The following is a 19,977-nucleotide window of genomic DNA, read 5'->3' as shown; positions in this document are numbered from 1 at the left end:
GATATGTTGGCCCATCTAGCAGATCAGTCTCTGTAGCCTTCAAACTCCAACTGCCCAAGATGATGAAAATGCATCCAGTATTCCATGTCTCAAGAACTCCTTTTCCAGATGAGTTCAGCCTCCACCAGCACCCGTCATGGTCCAGGGACATGAGGAGTACCTGGTTAAGCAGATCTTGGACTCCAAAGTTCACTGAGGAAGCTTATGTACCTTGTTGATTGGGAGGGTTATGATCCAGCTGATCATTTGTGGAATGTACTTGCACAGCTGACAATGTATATACACCTGCCCTACTTAAAGAATTCCATCAGTCATACCCCGATAAACCTTTTCAGGTGTGTGTGGGGGGGTGTATTGTAATGAGTGTTCAGAGTCAGAGGATGAGTCATCTCTGAGTCTGATGAGTCATCCCTGAACCTGAGTGTTCTGAGCCTGATAGGTCATCAGAGGTAAGTCCCTGCAAGTCCTGAGGGTTCAGCCAATCCACAAGCAAGGGTCTAATCAGGTGACCTCAAGTAGGTATATTGGCTCCTAGTGAAAGTAGCCCTCCAGTTTGCTCAACATTACTATCTTGTTGGGGAAACTCCCAGCTCCCTGGTAGTTCTGACAGACTACTCCTGCTCCAGCCAAAGCCTGTGCCTGCTCTTTTTCCAGCCTGTGACGGCTCCTGGTTCAACCACAGCATACTGCCCAGCTGCCCTGACAGTTTTCAGTATCTACCTGATCATGGGAATCAGCAGGTCTGACAGTCTGTGTGCTGGGCTTCAATCTTGAAAACAGGTGAGCAATGCACTACATAAGTTCTAATGCAGCAGAGGTAGACTGAGGCCAGTAGTTAGTCACACACGGATGTGTGTGTGTGTGTGTGTGTTGGTAAGGAAGAAATAGGTTGTGACAAGTATGACGTCTGTTGGTAGAGGCCAAGGTAAGAGAGGGAAATCCAGAACTTGAACCCCTAAATGGCCCATCATGAATTTCAACACCAAAGGTGATTCCAATAGACTGGGGAACAGAGAAGAAATATTTGCAGGATAACAGACAGATATCACCTTTGGAATAAATTTGGATATAGATTATGAGAAAAAACACCTTATAAAACTAGCATTTAGTGGACCATTTGCTAACATACACAGAATCCCAGGTTCGCAGATTTCATAATTTGAAGTTATTACCCATCAAAAAAATAAACTATGATGGAAAAACTCAAGGTTACAAGAGTCACATGATCAAAAGGAAGCTTTATAAGTTTGGTAAGACCTACATCATTATCTGTGGCATGAAGTGCTCCTTAATGGGAAGCTTCATATGCAGCATGTTCTTAATGAATCTAATAATCAGGTACTCTACCGCAAATTTACTTTTACTGATTTGTGGGTGGGTGCAGGGGAAAGGAAAGCAAAGTCCCTCAGAAAAGCAGTAGACAGACTAAGATAATATAGTATATTTTTATATATTTTAATAAATTAAAATCTAGAACTTCCCAGTGGTTTATCATGAACATTTGGAATATCACAATTCTTATTTCAGGTTGTTGATCTTTCTTTCCTCTTCCAGCATGGCCATGATTTGGGTTGTTTTAAGTAACTTTAAATAACCCATTATCAACTTTGTCCTAACCTTAATTTATGCCATTTTCCTCTTTTGGCTGTAGTCACTCCTGCTCTGGACATCTGCCATCTGTTTTCCTTACATCACATCATTGCTCAGTTTGTTTATCTCCCCCATATCTCCTCCTCACAGTGTCTCTGTGAAGTAAGATGTACAGGACCCTAATTGGCTCCATGTTCCTGAAAACCCAATTGCCTCTTGCCTATCTGCAACAACTTCCCAAGATGTAGCTATCCCCTAGTTTCACCTTTTGTAAAGCTACATGGAGTTTTGTAACACCCCTTCATGGATAGTACTAGAATGTGATTGTGAGAAAAGGAAAGGAAACTGGGATGAAAAGAGAATCAGAGGTAGAGAACATTAATCACAATTAATAGCACTATGACTGGCTGGTGAGATGTGGGTGCATGTGGTCCCTATGTAAGCAGAGCTATGTAATCACATTGTTCCCATAAGCTAAAGCCCCATCTCTTCTGATGATTTCAGAACTGACTCTCCAAGCCAGCCTAAGTCTTTCAGTATCTCCACATGTAGCATGGCCTATTTCCCCCGCCCCTTCCCCCCCAACTATGTCATTAGGAGAGAGATCAGCAGGGAGATAGGGAGAGGCTAATGTCCAGAGCAGAAAAATAAGATTCAAAAAAAGATTTTAAAACATAGTTTTAGGTTTTTTAGATAGCTTTTTCCAATTTTAATGTATTTCCTTGTTTATTCGGTGAATGATGAAACTTCTTCTGAGTGTAAGATTATATTTTAAAAAACAAAAAGGATTTAATTATTTTTCTTCATTTAATTTTGAGATAATATTTGCACAGAATCACCTTAGAACCATAATGAAACATTTCTGAATATGCTTCATGTTGGGACAGCACCATTTCTTTAGTGTTCTGCAGCAATCTACCTAAAGCAATGTACCCAGTATTGCCAATCCCCAGCATTCAAAAATCATGATCCAGGCCCCTGCTAAATCATGAGATTGACTTAAAAATAAGGAGATTAAAAAAACAAAACTTCAGGTGGTTTTGTTTGTTTGTTTGTTTTCTGGTGTTTGAGCCCTTTGCAGTCAGATTTCCTGGCTTTCCTCCACAACCAAAAGGGCTTGAAACTTCCTTTAAAATAAAAATAAAATTAACACTGAGAATCTAACAACTCCAGGAGCTGGTGCTTTAAGAAACATACCAAATGTCATGAAACTCATGATAAAATTGTGAGAACTGGCAACAATATGTACCAAATAATGCACCTAGCACAACACATACCATGCCATGTTTTGTTCCTTAATAATAGGATTAGTAATGCTTAGCCAATTGAACGTGGTGGTTGTCTGAAAATTCACATTTGATAAAAGATGTATCTTTTACAAAGCTACTCTACCATCTTCTGGTGCATGACGCTGACCTCTTGTTCTGAGCCCATTAATGAGCTGTACTTGATTAGCCCACCATCCATTAGAGTAAGCATGCATTCAAAGGCTGTATAACTATATTGCACAAATTGTGTTTATTATATTATTGAATCTGATAACTGTTTAGATCTAAAGTATTTCGTGTGTATACTACACATATACATCTGACATACCTTCTGCAGTTTTGCATTTGAGGTACCTTATATCCAGAGTACACAGCTGATCTTCTTGATTTAGAAGTGAGTGACATCTTGAAATTCGATTTTACCACAAAGTTGTTTCACCTTCTTAAGACCTGTCTGGGTCTTAGTCCCCAAGAAATTTTTGATGACAATGAATATCATCTCACTCCATTTTTCTTCTGATACAAATTGATGGCATTATTTGAGAGTAGAAACTCAATTTCCTGGAAGCTGTTTCTGATACTGGTTGTCTTTCCCCTTGACTGGAACTGAACTTTTAGTAGAAAATTCCAAAGAATGAATTCTGTGAATTCTCTGAACAATCCTGAGTGTCCATCTGACAGAGGCAATCAACAATCAGATAGGTACGAATGGCTCCAATTTGGCTCTCTAGAAAAGTCTTTTGCAGGGTAAGTTTGACAAACGTTAAACTTACATGAGATTACAGTAGTTGTCAGCCAAGATAGAACAGAAAAATAATCATCAATCCAGTTAGGAAAGATGTGGACAAATTGGACAGAATCCAGATAAGAGCAACAAAAATGACACAAGGTTTAGAAAATCTGACCTGTGAGGACAGGTTAAAAAAATGGTCATGTTTAGACATGAGAAAAGAAAACTGAGGGGTGACCTGATAACAGTCTTCAAATATGCTAAGGGCTTTTATAAAGAAGACTGTGATCCATTGTTCTCCATGTCCACTGGAGGTAGGACAAGAAGTAATGGGCTTAATCTGCAGCAGAGGAGACGTAAGTTAGATATTAGGAAAAACTTTCTAACTATAAGGGTAGTTAAGATCTGGAATAGGCTCTCAGGAAGTTTCTAGAATCCCTGTCATTTGAAAGTTTTTAAAAGCAAGTTAAACAAATATCTGTCAAGGATGGGCTAGGTTTACTTAATCCTGCCTCAGTGCAGTGGCTGGAATTGATGACTTCTCAAGGTACCTTCCAGCCCTACATTTTTTATGATTCTATACCACTTCTAATAAACTGAAAGACACATTTTTTGGATGGGGTGTGGCCCAGATTCACAGGATACAGGGGAAAAGCATCATTTGACAAGAATGGTTAGTTAGTATTTCTCATTTGATTGTTTAAAAAAAAAGTAAGGGATTTACCAATGATCTTTCTTAAACAACTATTTCAAGACACTTGTTTAAATCAAGTTTGTGGCTGAGATTACAGGTAACCATATTGGATGTAGTGTACTACAATTCAATCATGAATAATAAATGAAAACAAACCACAAGACATCATACTGTCCCACAAATGAGAGGAGCCACTAATGGCATGAAGTCCTCTAGAGTAACATATTTTTAAATTATCTTTGGGTTCGGTCCTGGTATTGGTTTTATATCAAGTGTATATGGGCAGATGGGAGAAGCTATTGGAGATTCAGTAGTGGACATATAATGGCTGCCATCTTTGCAATGCTAAATTTTTGTGAACTTAGTGTAATATTTGCTTTGGCTAAATTTTCAAGGAATGTTACAAAAATCTCCATGCATAATACAAAAATGAAAACTGGTTATGTTGCACTACTCTAATCACTCCCATAATGACTATCAAAATCAGAGTCTGAGGAGCAATCTGATCTTCCATTAGTTATCATATAGACAGTCTGTAGTCTTCTATGTCTCTGCCAAGCACTATTCCACAAATGAATAGCCTTCTCTGGGTCAAACTTTTTGATGTCTGGGGAATTCAGCTGAATTATCATGAGATCAGTCACACTTTCAGACATTCCTTTAGAGTGCAGTTGCATCATGGTAAGCTTCACTTGACTGAAGCCACGCTCTGCCTCAGCTGAACTTGCAGGAAGTGTTAGGATCAAATCTACCAGCATCAGGATGTTAGGATACTTGTGAGAGTAATCTGAGTTCACTGAATCCCATGTCAAACTCCGAATGTTCTGAAATCTAAAAAGCATAGCAAAAAATAAATAAAAAAATTGGCCATGTAGATTTTGCATAATCTTTAAACACACTGACTTCAAACATTTTTAGTTTGATGAACTTTCACAATTTCAGTATCTTTATTACCTGTCATATAGCTCTAATTTCAGCATGCTCCATTCAGTGTCAACCTCATCAACTTTTACATTGGCACCTTCCAGTATTGGTTCATAATGCTTAGTTAGGATGGACACCTCCCTTTCACCAAATTCTGTACCAAAGGTGAAAGAAAACATCGGCATAACTTAAAGAAAAACACAAATAATTCGGATTTATTCAGATAGCCAGTGCATAGTTTTCCATACCTTGTTTGATCTTGTCTGGCCAAAGTTTAAAACTTCCAATGGTGGTAGCTCTCAAAACATCTTGGCTGGCATCACAAAAGCAATCACGTAGCCTCCTCACCAGATTACTTAATACTTTGGTTCGTACTGGTAAGATATTTCCATTTCCTACAAGCTGGTGACCATGAAAGTGTGTAACTGCATCAACTAGGCGTTCCTTTGGACCAGATCTGAAAAATGTAGAATACAAAACAAATATTAATCTTTTCTTACACTTTAAGGTAAAACATCTGGTGTAATGGTTAAACACACTCACCTTGTTTTATACATTTGGAGTGTTTCCAGTGTCGACTGCATGGTTGCAAATATATCTGCAATGGAAGAGTTACGATCCTGAGTAACACGGGATAGAATGTTGAGGACATTAATGATATCCAGCAAGAAATGAGAGAACTTGACAACCTCCATTTGCAGAAGAAGCTTTAGAAGGCCTTTGACTTTTTGGTGATTTGAGGCACTTGGGTCTCCTTGCATCTGGAACTCAACAAGAAAAATAATACATGTCAATGAAAATGGTGACAAACAAGTAGCCATGAGTTTGCTTTTTTTTTATTTTGGTCAAGATACATAAAAATTTTAAAGCACTTACCTTACTCATATGCAGGAGAATTGCAGGGTAACCCTTAAGAAGGATCTGGAGAGCTGTCTGTAGGCGAGAAAGCCATCGGGTGCCTCCAATTCGAGAGGGAATCGCTGGACGTAGCTTAAGGGTTTCATATGTGGAATTGAGATTGCTCTTATTTAGAGGTGAGTTATGATAAAAGTAATATATATTTTGCAAGAGACCACTTAGAGTGGTGTATAGCTGAATGCTTTTCAGTGCTCCCTTATAAGCCAGTTCAAGTCGATGAGCAAAACAATGCACCGACTGCACACAAGGCTGAATTTCCTTCAGCAGCTTAGCTACCCCATTGTTTTCTCCTACCATGACATCTGCACCATCACTCCCAAACCCAACTAGTTTTCTTGACCAGTCTTGACTTGACAGATTGAGCTGAAGATTTATTTGCAAAGTTTTCACAATGGCATTTTTTATAGTTGAAGCATCAGACTTGTCAACTGATTGAACCCCAACAATCTGGCAGTGGACTTTTCCTTCATAGGCAAAGCGTACATATACAACTGCAGCTTCTTTGATTGCATTGTCTGCGACTCCATCACTAATGAGGGAGAAGAACTTACATTTTTCGAGTTTCTCTTTCAAGGCCCTACGTTCTACTTCAGCAATATAATGTATAAATGTTCTTGCTGACTTGTCATTTCTAAACATAGAACCAATATCCACACCTTTCATGTCATCCAGTTTGCACATCCAATCAAGGTCTGTAAAAGGACGTCCACACTTGGCTATAGCATGGCATGTTCTAAAAATATTTTCTATTCGTCCTAAAGTTACTTTGCTCATGCTCTTTAACATCTGCTCAGTAGAAGCTTGGTCTCCTGTGGCATTGCTGGCGGCTTCCATGCAACTAGCCCAGGCATGAGCTTCACTGCTGTGATGTATATTTATAAATTCAAGCTTAAAGATGTCAGTCCCAGAACAAAAATTATGTATATTTTCCCCCAAGTTCACATTATGCTTGCGACACAGGGCACAGAACATTACTCCTCTTTTACCATCATACTTTAACCAGGGGTATTTCGTTAGCCATGTTTTCAGAAACTGGTGATTACCCTTTGCTTGATGTTCAAAACATTGTTTCTCTTTTCCTTCGTCACTGACTTTGCTCTTGTTAGGAGGGATATTCTTGCTTTTAAAATGCTTCAATGCTTTTATGGCTACAATTTAAAAAAATCATTATTTGGGGCTTGGATGTGATTTGAACTCATACACTCACAAACTTTAAGGCTAGACAGAACTATCATGATCATCTAGTCTGACTCCTGCACATCACAGGCCACAGAACCTCACCTACCTACTCCTGTAATAGGCCCATAACCTCTGACTAAGTTACTGAAGTCCTCAAATTTTGATTTAAAGACTTAAAATTACAGAGAATCCACCATTTTCTCTAGTTCAAACCAGCAAGTGACCCATGCTCCATGCCGCAGAGAAAGGGGGGAGAAAAACAACAACCAAAAACCCAGGGTCTCTGCCAATCTGATCTTAGGTGAAATTCATTCTTGACTCCTAATATCACAAGGAGTTAGACCCTGAGCATGTGGGTGAGACCCACCAGCCAGGGAAAGAATTCTCTGGGTAACTCAGAGCCTTCTCAAACTAGTGTCCGATCTTTGGCCATTGGAGATATTTGCTAACAGCATTCACAGATGGGCTATTTGCCATTGTAGGCAATTTAATCATACCATCCCCTTCACAAATTTATCAAGCTCAAATCTTGAAATGTTAGATTTTTTGCCGCCACTACTCCCCTTGAAAGGCTGTTCCAGAATTTTATTCCTCTGATGGCTAGAAACATTGGTCTAATTTCAAGCCTAAACTTATTGATGGCCAGTTTTTATCCATTTGTTCTCGTGTCAACATCTTGTGCCTTAACTTAATAATTCCTCTCCCTTCCTGGTATTTATCCTCTGATGTCTTTATAGAGAGCAATCATATCTCCGCTCATCCTTCATTTTGTTAGCCTAAATAAGCCACGCTCCTTAACTCTCCTCTTGTAAGATAGGTACTCCAGTCTTCTGTTCATCCCAGTAGCTCTTCTTTGCACCTGTTCCAGTTTGAATTAATATTTCTTAAAAATGGGAGACCAGAATTGCACACACTATTCCAGATGACATCTCACCAATGCCATGTATAATGGTAATAAAAATTCACTCTCTCTATTTGAAATACCTCACCTAATGCACCCTAGAATTGCATTAGCCTTTTTCATGGCTACATCACATTGGCAGTTCATAGTCATCCTGTGGTTGACCAATACACCTTTCTCCTTCTCTGTAGCTTCCAATTGATATGTGACCACCTTACAGCAGGAATTTTTGCTGTTGACCTATAAGTGCTTGACCTGCCACTTTGCACTACTAAATTTCATCTAATTTCTATTATTCCAGTTTTCAAGATTGTCCAAATCTTCTTGTATGATATTCTGGTCCTTCGCCATACTGGCAATACCTCCCAACTTTGTCATCCACAGATTTTTATTAGCACACTCCCACTTTTTGTGCCAAGGTCACTAATGAAAATGTTCAAAAAGACTGGTTCCAAGACTGATCCTTGAGGAACTCTACTAGTAACCTTCTTTCAGCCTGACAGTTCACCTTCCAGCATGACCCGTTGTAGTTTCCTCTTTAACCAGTTCCTTACCCACCCTTCGATTCTTGTACTAATCCCCATCTTCTCCAATTTAATTAATACACTCATGCAAGAGAAAGAGGTGGAATAAGGGCTCCTCTTACTCCCTTGGGCCTAGACTCCTAAGAATAATCTTGTGCTACATGCTTACTTACTTCAACCCAAAGCAGATAGATAGTGCAGAGTTTTGGCTCCACTTATGTTCCTTGCTGGCCGGCAGAAAAATTGCTGCTGGTATAGAGCAGTAGAAAATCACTACTCCCAGGGAACAAGGAAGAAGAGGAAATGTGACTCAAGGGGGTGTCTTGGAAGCACAATGTCTATGGGAACTACTCCTGGGATGGTGAAGCGTACACATCGCCCATTACTCATAGCTGTGCCTAAAATCACAATCTAGCCAATAGTTTCCTGTTCTAGAAGTTTATTCTCCTCTTCATAGGTATGCATGAGGTGATGACTTGCCTGAAATGACTAATATTTCAAGATATATACTGCAACACATCACTGTTCATGGAGGCAGGCTCCTGCATGCAGGCATGGTGGGAACCCCTCAAGCTTGGTTTCCAGAGAGGACATCTTGCACCATCCCTGCAGTACACACAATGCCACAAACAGATGAAGAACAACAAGGCAGCAGGTCTAGATGAGATCCCCACTGAAATCTTTAAAGATGGTGGACCTGCTTATCCTTAAAATCTGGATAAAGGAGGAGATACCCAGTGAAATGAGGGATGCCCTGATTGTCACCCTATTCAAGAAAGGGGATAAAGTGGATTGTGGAAATTATTGTGGTATCTCCCTCCTAGCCATTGCAGACAAGTTCTGGCCTGGATCCTTGCAACCCACCTTCTGCCCGTCAGAAGAAATTTTACTGGAGTTAGAGTGGTTTTTGACCATGTTGTTGAACTGTGGATATGATCTTCACAGCACAGCAGGTGCAAGAAAAGTGTCGGGAGCACAACTGACCACTGTACATGGCTTTTATTGATCTAACTAAAGACTTCGATTCAGTGAATTGCCGTGTCCTCTGGACTGTATTTTATATGATTGGATGTCCTGATAAATACATCAATGTTGCTTCATGATAACATGAAAGCGACTGTTCTGAGCAGCACTGGCTCCCAGAGTGAACCTTTCAAAGTACAAACAGGAGTGAAACAGGACTGTATCATCGCTCCAACCATGTTTGCATTTTTTACTGCTTTAATCCTTACCTAATTGCTGGGAACTTTACAGCTGGCATTGAAATCATTTGCAGAATGGATGGAAAGCTGTTCAGGATTAGCAGAGTAAGATCTCCACAACATCTATTGTTGAATTTCAGTATGCTGATGACAACGCAATCTTTGCCCACTCTTAGAAAGATCTTCAAACTATCCTAAATGTGTTTGCCGATGCTTATGCCTGTCTTGGTTTCACTCTTAATATCAAGAAGAATAACATGCTCTATCAGCCCTCTCCAAAAGAGGTATTACATGCCCCATCTATCAAAATCAATGGAGTGGCACTGGAGAATGTCGATCATTTCCTCTGCCTTGGAAGTCAGCTTTCATCCAAGGCAGATACTGATGCAGAAATTCAATATGGCTTGAGCTGTATCAGTGTAGATTTTTATCGTTTATGGCACAGGGTTTTTGAAGATCACGACATTCAGACAGACACCATGCTTCTTGTTTATCAAGCCGTTATTCTCCCAACACTGTTGTATGGGTCTGAAACTTGGACAACCTATAGACACCACTTGAAAGTCCTTGAAAGGCACCATCAACACTGCCTTTGTAAGTTTCTGAAGATCAAATGGGAAGACAGGCGCACCAATATTAGTGTTCTGGAAGAGGCAAAGACCACCAGTATTGAGGCAATGATAATCAATCAGCAATTCCACTGGACTGGTCACATTGTCCGGATGCCACACCATCGACTCCCAAAACAGGTCCTGTTCTCTCAGCTGAAAAAAGGGCACCATAACGTGGGTGGACAATGGAAGCATTATAAGGACTTGCTGAAGGACAACCTAAAAAAGTGTAATATTGACATTGACATTTGGGAGACACCTGCACAGGATCGCTTAAAATGGAGTAAAGTCCTACATGATGGTCCCCTGCATTTTGAACTTGCTCGCCGACAAGCTGAAGAGGACAAGAGGTGCAGGAGGAAAGAGAAACTGGCTTCCAGTCATGGTCAACAGCCTTCTGTTGAACCTGAAAACATCTGCCCTCATTGTAATAGAACTTGTGGTTCAAGGATTGGCTGTATTAGCCACCTGAGGACACATAACTCCCATGGAAGATGATCATACTCGGTAACAAGCGATCGCTCATCATCATCATCACTACCTTTTTGCAGGTCAGCTGCCAGTTCCTCCTTAGGGGGAAATGAAATACTTCTACAATTTATTTATTAAAAAATAGCAACAGAAACCTCAAAATACATAACAGGAAGGCAGATTACTGGTGGTCTATCACAACACGTATTGCTAGAGAATAGCAATTACAAGTAAGCAATTTTCTCTAATCCAAATACATTTCTGGTACATTCCCCACTCTCCAGGGATGTCTCTAAAATAAAAATATAACATCAAAAATTCTCAACAAACTAAAACAGTTCCCCTATTGCAGACTAATAGGGAAAAGGGACCAGCTGAAGTAAAAGCAGGCTAAGGCTCTACTGTTAACCTAAATTACAACCCCAGCTACAAGGAAAAGAGCTGGGGAACTCCTGTCTTAAGAAGAGATACGAGGGACTGCCTGAACCGCAACTCCAGTTCCAGGCAAACGGCTGTGTGGGACTCCTGTCTTAAGGACAAAGCAAGACAAAAACGGGCTTTATGAAGTACAACCCAGCTGCTACCAAAGAGGCTGGGAGTAGCCTTAAGGAAGCTCCTCAATAACTGGCTGGGGAAAAGCCACATGAGGAGACAGAACTCTAGAGCGGGAATAGAGGAATCTGCAGCCCCTGTGAAAGACAAGGACAAAACAGGGAAAAGGTAGGAGCAGCCTGAAGAAACAGCAAGGGATTAGAAGGAGCAGTTCTTAGCTGCCTAACACAGGGTCCCTGGGCTGGAACCCAGAGGAGAGGGCAGGCCTGGGTTCCCCTATCTCTCCTCCAGCAAGAGGGGAGGTGCAGGCCGTGGGACTGAAAGAGGCAAAAGACAGATGAGGTCCACATGGGCATCAAAGGCCAAGCATAAAGACCACTGGACTCTGGATTTTTTCCTCATTGGACTTTTCTGTTGCCCTCAGAAGGCCATTGAACTGAGAGGAGACAAGAGCAGGCTATGGAAGCTGCAGACTGCTACAGCACCAGTATGATGGACAATATTGGGTGCTAGAGCAGAAGAACCCCTGCAATGTGTGTCCTGGCACAAGGGGGTGCTCTGTGAGTTTGCTCCATAGTATCTTACACCCTATTGTAATGGTTAGTGCAATCCTATTCAAAAACGAATATGATCTAAGAATTGATCAGTCTCAGTTCCTAGTGTCTTCTAGTGAGGGACTAAGGACTAAGCACAAGTTCTGTACTTATTCACAGTGAGTACGGGTCTTTTCCACAAGTAGTTCCACTGAAGAAAATGGGATTATTTATTGAGTACTTCTGCTGAGTAGTACTGTACAACAGTGGCAGAATCAGGTCTTAAAGGAAAACTGGTGACCTAGCTATCCAATTCAAAAACTTGGGAAAGTGACATCCTGCAGGACAGAGTCATTACACGTATCTTCCCTTGTGAAAATATATTTGACCTCTGAAGAATCACTAGTTTCCTCTGTGCCATAATAGCACTCCTCCTCCTTGTCTTCTTCCTCACAGGTGTCCCTTCAGTCCCAAACAGCCATGCAGGTTGTAGTGCCAGTGGAAAAGTTGGCATTGGTAGCACAGGCAGTCTCAAGGAGCTGTTGAGTACACCATCACAAGGAGTGCCAGTGGTAAGTGTGCTAAGAATAGCACTGGATGTGTGACAAAGGTTCTGATGGAACAGGGCACAAGCCTTAGCACTAAATACAGACGAAGCTCTGTCTGGTTCTTCTCTGCCTTGTCATCAAGACAGTGCTTTGAGGTATCGATATCAGTGCAAAGGTCCATGTTATCATCATAGTAATTTGTCTGGAAGTAGACATCAAGTCATGTGATATCCCCTACTGTTACTTTTTAAGATCCACTGTCTCATATACCTGTATAGCACTATTTCAAGAAGGGTCACCGGAAGTCTTGGTTGAGTGCCAGCAAATACACAAAGCTGGTCCCCTCTTGACATGGGCTGAAAAGCATAGTTTAAAGCAATGTCTCACTTCACAAGGAGTGGTGAAGCACCAACAGGATGGTGCATTGAGTCACTCAAGGCAGTGCACTGTGGAAGAATCTGTTGTATAAACCAGTCCATCCTTGCCACAGAATTGTGCAGTAAAATCTAAGCTTTCATTAAAAAGTTAAGTTTCTAGACCTTTTGATTGCCTTAACTCTTCCCATGTGAATAGAATTTAAACAGGTATAGTGTTTTTTTCTTAAGTCTTCAAACAGCCAGCCTGAAAAATGGCTCTGAGAGGTATGAACTGCCACATACAAGTCAGTGCTATGCTACTCAGACATTGATGACAAATTAAGTATCAAAATTGTAACAACTTTGCTGCTTAGCATTTAGCAGAGACATTTAGCTAATGTACTTATCCATTTTTGTTGACACAGCCGTGGACAATGGAGAGAATAGTGGGGCATGTGGTTACTGTAATGAGAAACTCTGACTTCAAGTCCCTACCATTTCAACAGGGCCCGGAAGGCTTTTAAATGCTCTCTAGAACTTCTGACATCAGGTGACATACAATCACACACTCCAGTTAGTCATGGCTCTGCTGAGACTGCTGATGTAATTGTGTCTGTCCATGAAGAATTTAATACAATTATAATATGGGCATTTTCTGAAACCACTGGAGTGTCTTCCTTTCTCCATCCTATAAATGAGGTCAGCAAGACAAAGAGAGAATAAGGCAGCAAGTGTGTTGATGTTCAGATCTAAAGATTTGAACTGTGGGATGGAAGCAGATGAACACTTGGCATGTTGAAAGAACTGCCTTTCCTCCCATGTATCTAAAAAGAAACAAGCTTTGTGCTGAGGAGATTCATGACTCAATGCTTAAGGTATTGAGTATTCATAGAATCACAGAATCATAGAATATCATGGTTGGAAGGGACCTCAGGAGGTCATCTAGTCCAACTCCCTGCTCAAAGCAGGACCGATCCCCGACTAAATCATCCCAGCCAGGGCTTTGTCAAGCCTGACCTTAAACTTCTAGGGAAGGAGATTCCACCACCTCCCTAGGTAACGCATTGCAGTGTTTCACCACCCTCCTAGTGAAAAAGTTTTTCCTAATGTCCAACCTAAACCTCCCCCACTGCAACTTGAGACCATTACTCCTTGTTCTGTCATCTGCTACCACTGAGAACAGTCTAGAGCCATCCTCTTTGGAACCCCCTTTCAGGTAGTTGAAAGCACCTATCAAATCCCCCCTCATTCTTCTCTTCTGAAGACTAAACATCCCCAGTTCCCTCAGCCTCTCCTCATAAGTCATGTGTTCCAGTCCCCTAATCATTTTTGTTGCCCTCCGCTGGACTCTTTCCAATTTTTCCACATCCTTCTTGTAGTGTGGGGCCCAAAACTGGACACAGTACTCCAGATGAGGCCTCACCAATGTCGAACAGAGGGGAACGATCACGTCCCTCGATCTGCTGGCAATGCCCCTACTTATACAACCCAAAATGCCATTGGCCTTCTTGGCAACAAGGGCACACTGTTGACTCATATCCAACTTCTCGTCCACTGTAACCCCTAGGTCCTTTTCTGCAGAACTGCTGCCAAGCCATTCGGTCCCTAGTCTGTAGCGATGCATTGGATTCTTCCGTCCTAAGTGCAGGACTTCGCACTTGTCCTTGTTGAACCTCATCAGATTTCTTTTGGCCCAATCCTCCAATTTGTCTAGGTCCCTCTGTATCCTATCCCCACCCTCCAGCGTATCTACCACTTCTCCCAGTTTAGTGTCATCTGCAAACTTGCTGAGGGTGCAATCCACACCATCCTCATCCACATTCAATGTGTTGAGGCCTAATCTCATTGTGTAATCAGCACCATGAAAGGCAGTAAGTCAATGCCTTGTTGAAACACCAGATAATCAGGTGAAACAAAATTAGGCCAATGCACTAATGGCACAGAAATCACCTATGCTGTAAATGGAGCAGTAACATAGGAACTAAGTTCCAAAAGGGTCAGTAGTGTAATTGGGCACTACTCAAAAAGTAGGAGCCATGCACAAAAAATTCTTTTTAGACCAAAACTACTTTTTTAGGCCCTGATTGTGCATCCCTTACTCAAATCAATTAATGTTTGTTCAATAGTAGTCCCACTAAATTGAGTTCACGAGACTACTTACATGAGCAAGTACTATCCAATGTGAGTACCGGTTGCAGAGTAAGCCTTTAATATTAGGAGCCTGACCAAGGAAAAACATGCTGAAAAAAATCCTGTACAGCATCACTGGAAAGCAGACCCTCACCACTGAAGTGCTGACAAATCCTGGGAAGCTTCTCTATTGAAAGATGGCAGAAATAAACTCACCTTGGAATTTGGGGTGCAGCCTGTGGAACTTAAAAAAGGTGTGCAAGACACCCCTGTGCTCCAACAGCTCAGAAAACTTGAATGATGGGAATTTGTTTGGAATCACAGACCCAAGAGAACAAAAAACAGGACATCCACTGTAATAACCTATATATTTCCCAGTGATACCTTATCTTGTGAAATAAATGGACTGGATTATTTGAAACTTCTATAGTACCTTTTGCTATTGGCTCTAACACACCTGAATTCTACATTAGAGTGAAACCTGCACAACAGACTATCCTTAATAGCAACCTTTTGTCTTAAGATACACTTCTGCTTCACTTTAATAGAAGATCACCTCCTGGAAACAACAGGTCTCTGGCTGTGAATGGCTGTTCAGCACAGATTTTGCTGCAATTTTTAACTAGCTGTCGATTTCTACTTATTGAATTAACTTTAATTTTCAATAATGGGATTTTAAAACTTTTTAACAGCTTTATTCTAGTTGTACGTAGTTTATTATTTAGCTTTAACAATAGCTGTAAATGTAGCACAGGGATAATCTCTCATGTGCAGTTCTTCCCATTGATAATCAAATTAATTAACAGCTATGAGCGTGAGCTCATTCAATAGCTCTTTGGACCACTGGACTACCTCCATCTACAACCTACATATCAGGATCTATACCTTCGTGGCTTGGTATTTGTGTTAGAAGATATCCTGGTATAGGCCCAATCCTGCAAATCATAAAGCATGTGTCTGCAGAATCAGGGTCAAACTGGACTCCTCACTAAAGACGTATGGCCCCAGTGGTTTGGGCACTGGCCAGGGACATGGGACACCTGGGTTCAATGCAGAGCATGCCACAGACTTCCTGTGTAACCTCGAGCAAGTCACTTAAACGCTCTATGCCTCAGTTCCCCATCTGTAAATGGAGAGGAGAGGAGATGCGTGCCACCAGGCTAAACCACCCATTGTAACCATGAAAAGGACACCTTTACAACCAAGGTGGTCATGAGATATGTAGATGTAGACTCTTCACTAAATTCCTTTCTTTACTTATAGAGATTGTTTGATTTTCAAAATTTAAAAGACAATATAATCAGAACTTTTAGGAGTTAGCAGTCTTCTTTCTTTCCTGCTCATAAGCATCCATCAGCTGGTCTTAAGTCAATACATGCAAAATCTGCTGTTGGATGAATGAAATGCCCTACTGTATCCCTAACTGATTTGACCTTCTTCAAAAATGTTCAGCAGAAGGACAATTTTATTACTGCTTTTGAGAGACAGAAAGAGTGTAGCACTCATCCTTGAAAACATAACTTTGCTTAAACTTGCCTCCCATATTCAGCAAATAATTTCATAGATCTGGTGTAACATGGGAGGTCATGGGAGGAAAGGCATTATCTCAGACAGCCAGAACCAGTCACATGTAGGGCTCAGGACAGAAATTCCAAACTCTACACTGGCTCCCCATTGAATAGAGAGTGGAGCACTGGGGTGATGAGTTCATGACAACCTATATCTCACCTCGCACTCATGGTGATGTGCACCCTTAAGGCAAGTGGAGAGACCAGTACTTGCAGTCACATATTTACAGGTGATGCAATTGTTGCTGAGCCCTGGTCTACACTAGGACTTTAGGTCGAATTTAGCAGCGTTAAATCGATGTAAACCCATCCACATGATGAAGCCCTTTTTTTCGACTTAAAGGCTCTTAAAATCGATTTCCTTACTCCACCCCTGACAAGTGGATTAGCGCTTAAATCAGCCTTGCCGGGTCGAATTTGGGGTACTGTGGACACAATTTGATGGTATTGGCCTCCGGGAGCTATCCCAGAGTGCTCTATTATTGTGACCGCTCTGGACAGCACTCTCAACTCAGATGCACTGGCCAGGTAGACAGGAAAAGAACCACGAACTTTTGAATCTCATTTCTGGAGACTGCGGGAACTGTGGGATAGCTACCACAGTGCAACACTCCGGAAGTCGACGCTTGCCTCGGTACTGTGGAAGCACTCCGCCGAGTTAATGCACTTAATGCACTTAGAGCATTTTCTGTGTGGGGACACACACACTCGAATATATAAAAACGATTTCTAAAAAACCGACTTCTATACATTCGACCTAATTTCGTAGTGTAGACATACCCATATTCTTTCACAGGGTATGCCAGAGGGGTATAGAGTGAGAAGGAGGCTTCTTGCACCGTATCCCACACCTTCATAAGGAACAGGGAAAATCTGGCCCATGGTATATTAGAGTACCTCTGAACTCTGCTTTGAGACCCATAGTCTTCTGAAATTATATTCTTCCCGCTCAGTTCTTAATTGTCAATATTATAAAAATTTTCATTGGCACATACACACATTTAACTTTTTATAATTTAAATCCATTTCCATTATCAATGATTATTTTAAAGAGCTGTTGCTACATTTGCTATAATATTTTCTGTTTTTCACCTCCCTTGTCCCATTCACCTCCCTTGTCCCCTTCACAGTATGAAGATGTGATTTTTTGTTTTAGCTGTTCAAATCCTGGCTCCTTGAGCCTTTGTGGCAAAAATGCAGTCAAAGCTATGGAGCCAGCTGTGCTCTACAGCCAGAGACACTGAAGAGCATCATGAAGAGATGAACTCCCCCTTCAGAAGTTGCTGCCTAGTGATTATGCCCTACCCAATTCCTTCATCTACCCAGAGAGCGGAGACCACGACTCTTTTTCTACATGGGATTGTAGATTATACAGTTACGGCACTGAGTATGCTCAGTGGATTCCTGATCTCTCGCCAGGGAGTGTGGAGCTGATTCTTTCTGTCTGACAGCCAACCAGAGGGGCCTTGAAGAGGACACACCTCCATAATACAACCCTCCTATCTGACAGCTCTGAAATGGTGCCATTGACCAGAAGAGAATACAGGGCCTTCAGGAAATGAAAGGATGTGGTTTTCCCAGTGAATCTCACCCACCTACAAAAAGGTTAACCTTTCTGATTAGTTTATAACTCCTCTTCCCTTGTGGAAGTCAGCTGCATGGAAAATATTGCAGACCTAAGGTCCATGGGTCCAGTGAAGGACTGGGACCCAAGTGATTCTGCACCTCATTCTCTATGACCAGGTGTAGGTCTTTTATTATTATTTCCATTATTGTGGCCTGTCTAGCCTCACTATTGATATGTGGTTGGCTTATATAGCAGTAAAGGAATACGATGCTCTTTACTGGCATTGCTTAAGCCAAGGATTTGGCCAAGAATGATGATGTTATTTATATCATCATACACTTAGATGGATCCCAAAACACTTTAGAACTTTCAATAACTGTGTCAGGTATATCACTCATTCACACACAGACCCTTTTAGGACAAGAAATGAGGTAATCATATTCTTTGGAGTGCCACAGAGGAGTTTGGTAACAAAATATTACTTAAACTGGAATTTGCTAAGAATATCAAGGTAACACTCTGTTTGCAAGCTCTTAACACAGTTCCGCATGACATTCTCATAAGCAAACTAGGGAAATGTGATCTAGATGAAATTACTAGAAGATGGATACACAACTGGTTGAAAGACCATACTCAAAGAGTAGTTATTAATTGTTTACTGTTAAACTGGGAATATAAAGTATGTATAATATAAAGCATCTAGTGGGTTCTCTCAGAGGTCAGTACTGGGTTTGGTACTATTCAGTATTTCCTTTAATGACTAGAATAATGGAGTGGAAAGTACGCTTATAAACTTTGAAGATGACACCAAGCTGGGAGGGATTGCAAGCACTTTGGAGGACAGGTTTAAAATTCAAAATTACCTTGATGAACTCAGACCAATTCTCAAATTTTAACAAGATGAAATTCAATAAAGACAAGTGCAAAATCAAATGCACAACTACAAAATGGGGAATAACTGTCTAGGTAGTAGTGCTGCTGAAAAGGATTTAGGGGTTATAGTGAACCACAAACTGAATATGAGTTGCTAATGTCATGCTGCTACATGTAATTAGTCTGACTGCCCCACACTTCCTTGGTTATGCAGTCTAACAAGTTGACAGCTTGAGGTGATATGGCTGTAGTGTTCTGCCATAGCTCCTTATTTCCAACAGAAGTTATATTCTCTGTTTACAAGTAGAGGATTATAATATCATGTGGGGAATAAGCAGCACCAGCAGATGAGTGGCCAAGAAATAAGGACTAAGGGGCAGATCCTCAGCTGGTGCAAATTGTCATAACTCCTTTAAGGTCACTGGAGCTATAACAATTTACACCAGTTGAAGACATGCCTCAAGTATCTTAATTTCATATGGAGGTTGTTTGCTTTGAAGACTGAGGGGAAATAAATGTAAAAAAAAGGATATATAATGTGTAGAATTGTTTTTAAGTAGGCTGTTTTCCAAAGTCAATAATTATTTACTGATATATACAGCAACTTTAAGTGTTAACACGTTTCAGTAAGTAATGAATCCAGATAACATATAATAACATAACAAAAATGTCCTTTCAACTAAATTAGGCACGTTACAACAATAAAATAAAACTACAAAGTAAAAATAAAATTATATTTTTAAAGGAGATAGAAAAAACCCAGGAACAAATAAGAAATTTTTTGATACATGTACCAAGTGAATAAGGCAAACCATTTTAAAAGGGCAAGCAATAGGGA

General features: G+C 40.8%; 2 protein-coding genes across 3 annotated transcripts in view; both read right to left on the bottom strand.

Annotated features, from left to right (window-relative positions):
* Window positions 1–3,908, bottom strand: part of LOC141987271 (sperm flagellar protein 2-like) — a 37,736-nt gene extending 33,828 nt beyond the window's left edge. Inside the window, exon 1 of one of the 2 annotated variants that reach the window (XM_074952474.1) lies at window positions 3,213–3,908. The gene's annotated coding sequence lies outside the window, so the exon portion shown is untranslated. Of the gene's footprint in view, window positions 1–3,186 lie in introns of both variants that reach the window. The other variant, XM_074952472.1, reaches the window with a different exon arrangement.
* Window positions 3,909–4,509: 601 nt separating this feature from the next.
* Window positions 4,510–19,977, bottom strand: part of LOC141987269 (sperm flagellar protein 2-like) — a 68,038-nt gene continuing 52,570 nt past the window's right edge. Inside the window, exons 19-23 of the mRNA XM_074952470.1 lie at window positions 6,083–7,272; window positions 5,750–5,973; window positions 5,455–5,663; window positions 5,237–5,360; window positions 4,510–5,113 (exon numbers count right to left, since the gene is read on the bottom strand). Of these exons, the coding sequence (XP_074808571.1) occupies window positions 4,738–5,113; window positions 5,237–5,360; window positions 5,455–5,663; window positions 5,750–5,973; window positions 6,083–7,272 (2,123 nt within the window). The 3' untranslated portion in view covers window positions 4,510–4,737. The remainder of the gene's footprint in view (window positions 5,114–5,236; window positions 5,361–5,454; window positions 5,664–5,749; window positions 5,974–6,082; window positions 7,273–19,977) is intronic.

This window comes from Natator depressus, chromosome 5 (assembly GCF_965152275.1).
Source record: "Natator depressus isolate rNatDep1 chromosome 5, rNatDep2.hap1, whole genome shotgun sequence".
Lineage (NCBI taxonomy): Eukaryota > Metazoa > Chordata > Testudines > Cheloniidae > Natator > Natator depressus.
This window is presented reverse-complemented; position numbering and strand designations above follow the sequence as displayed.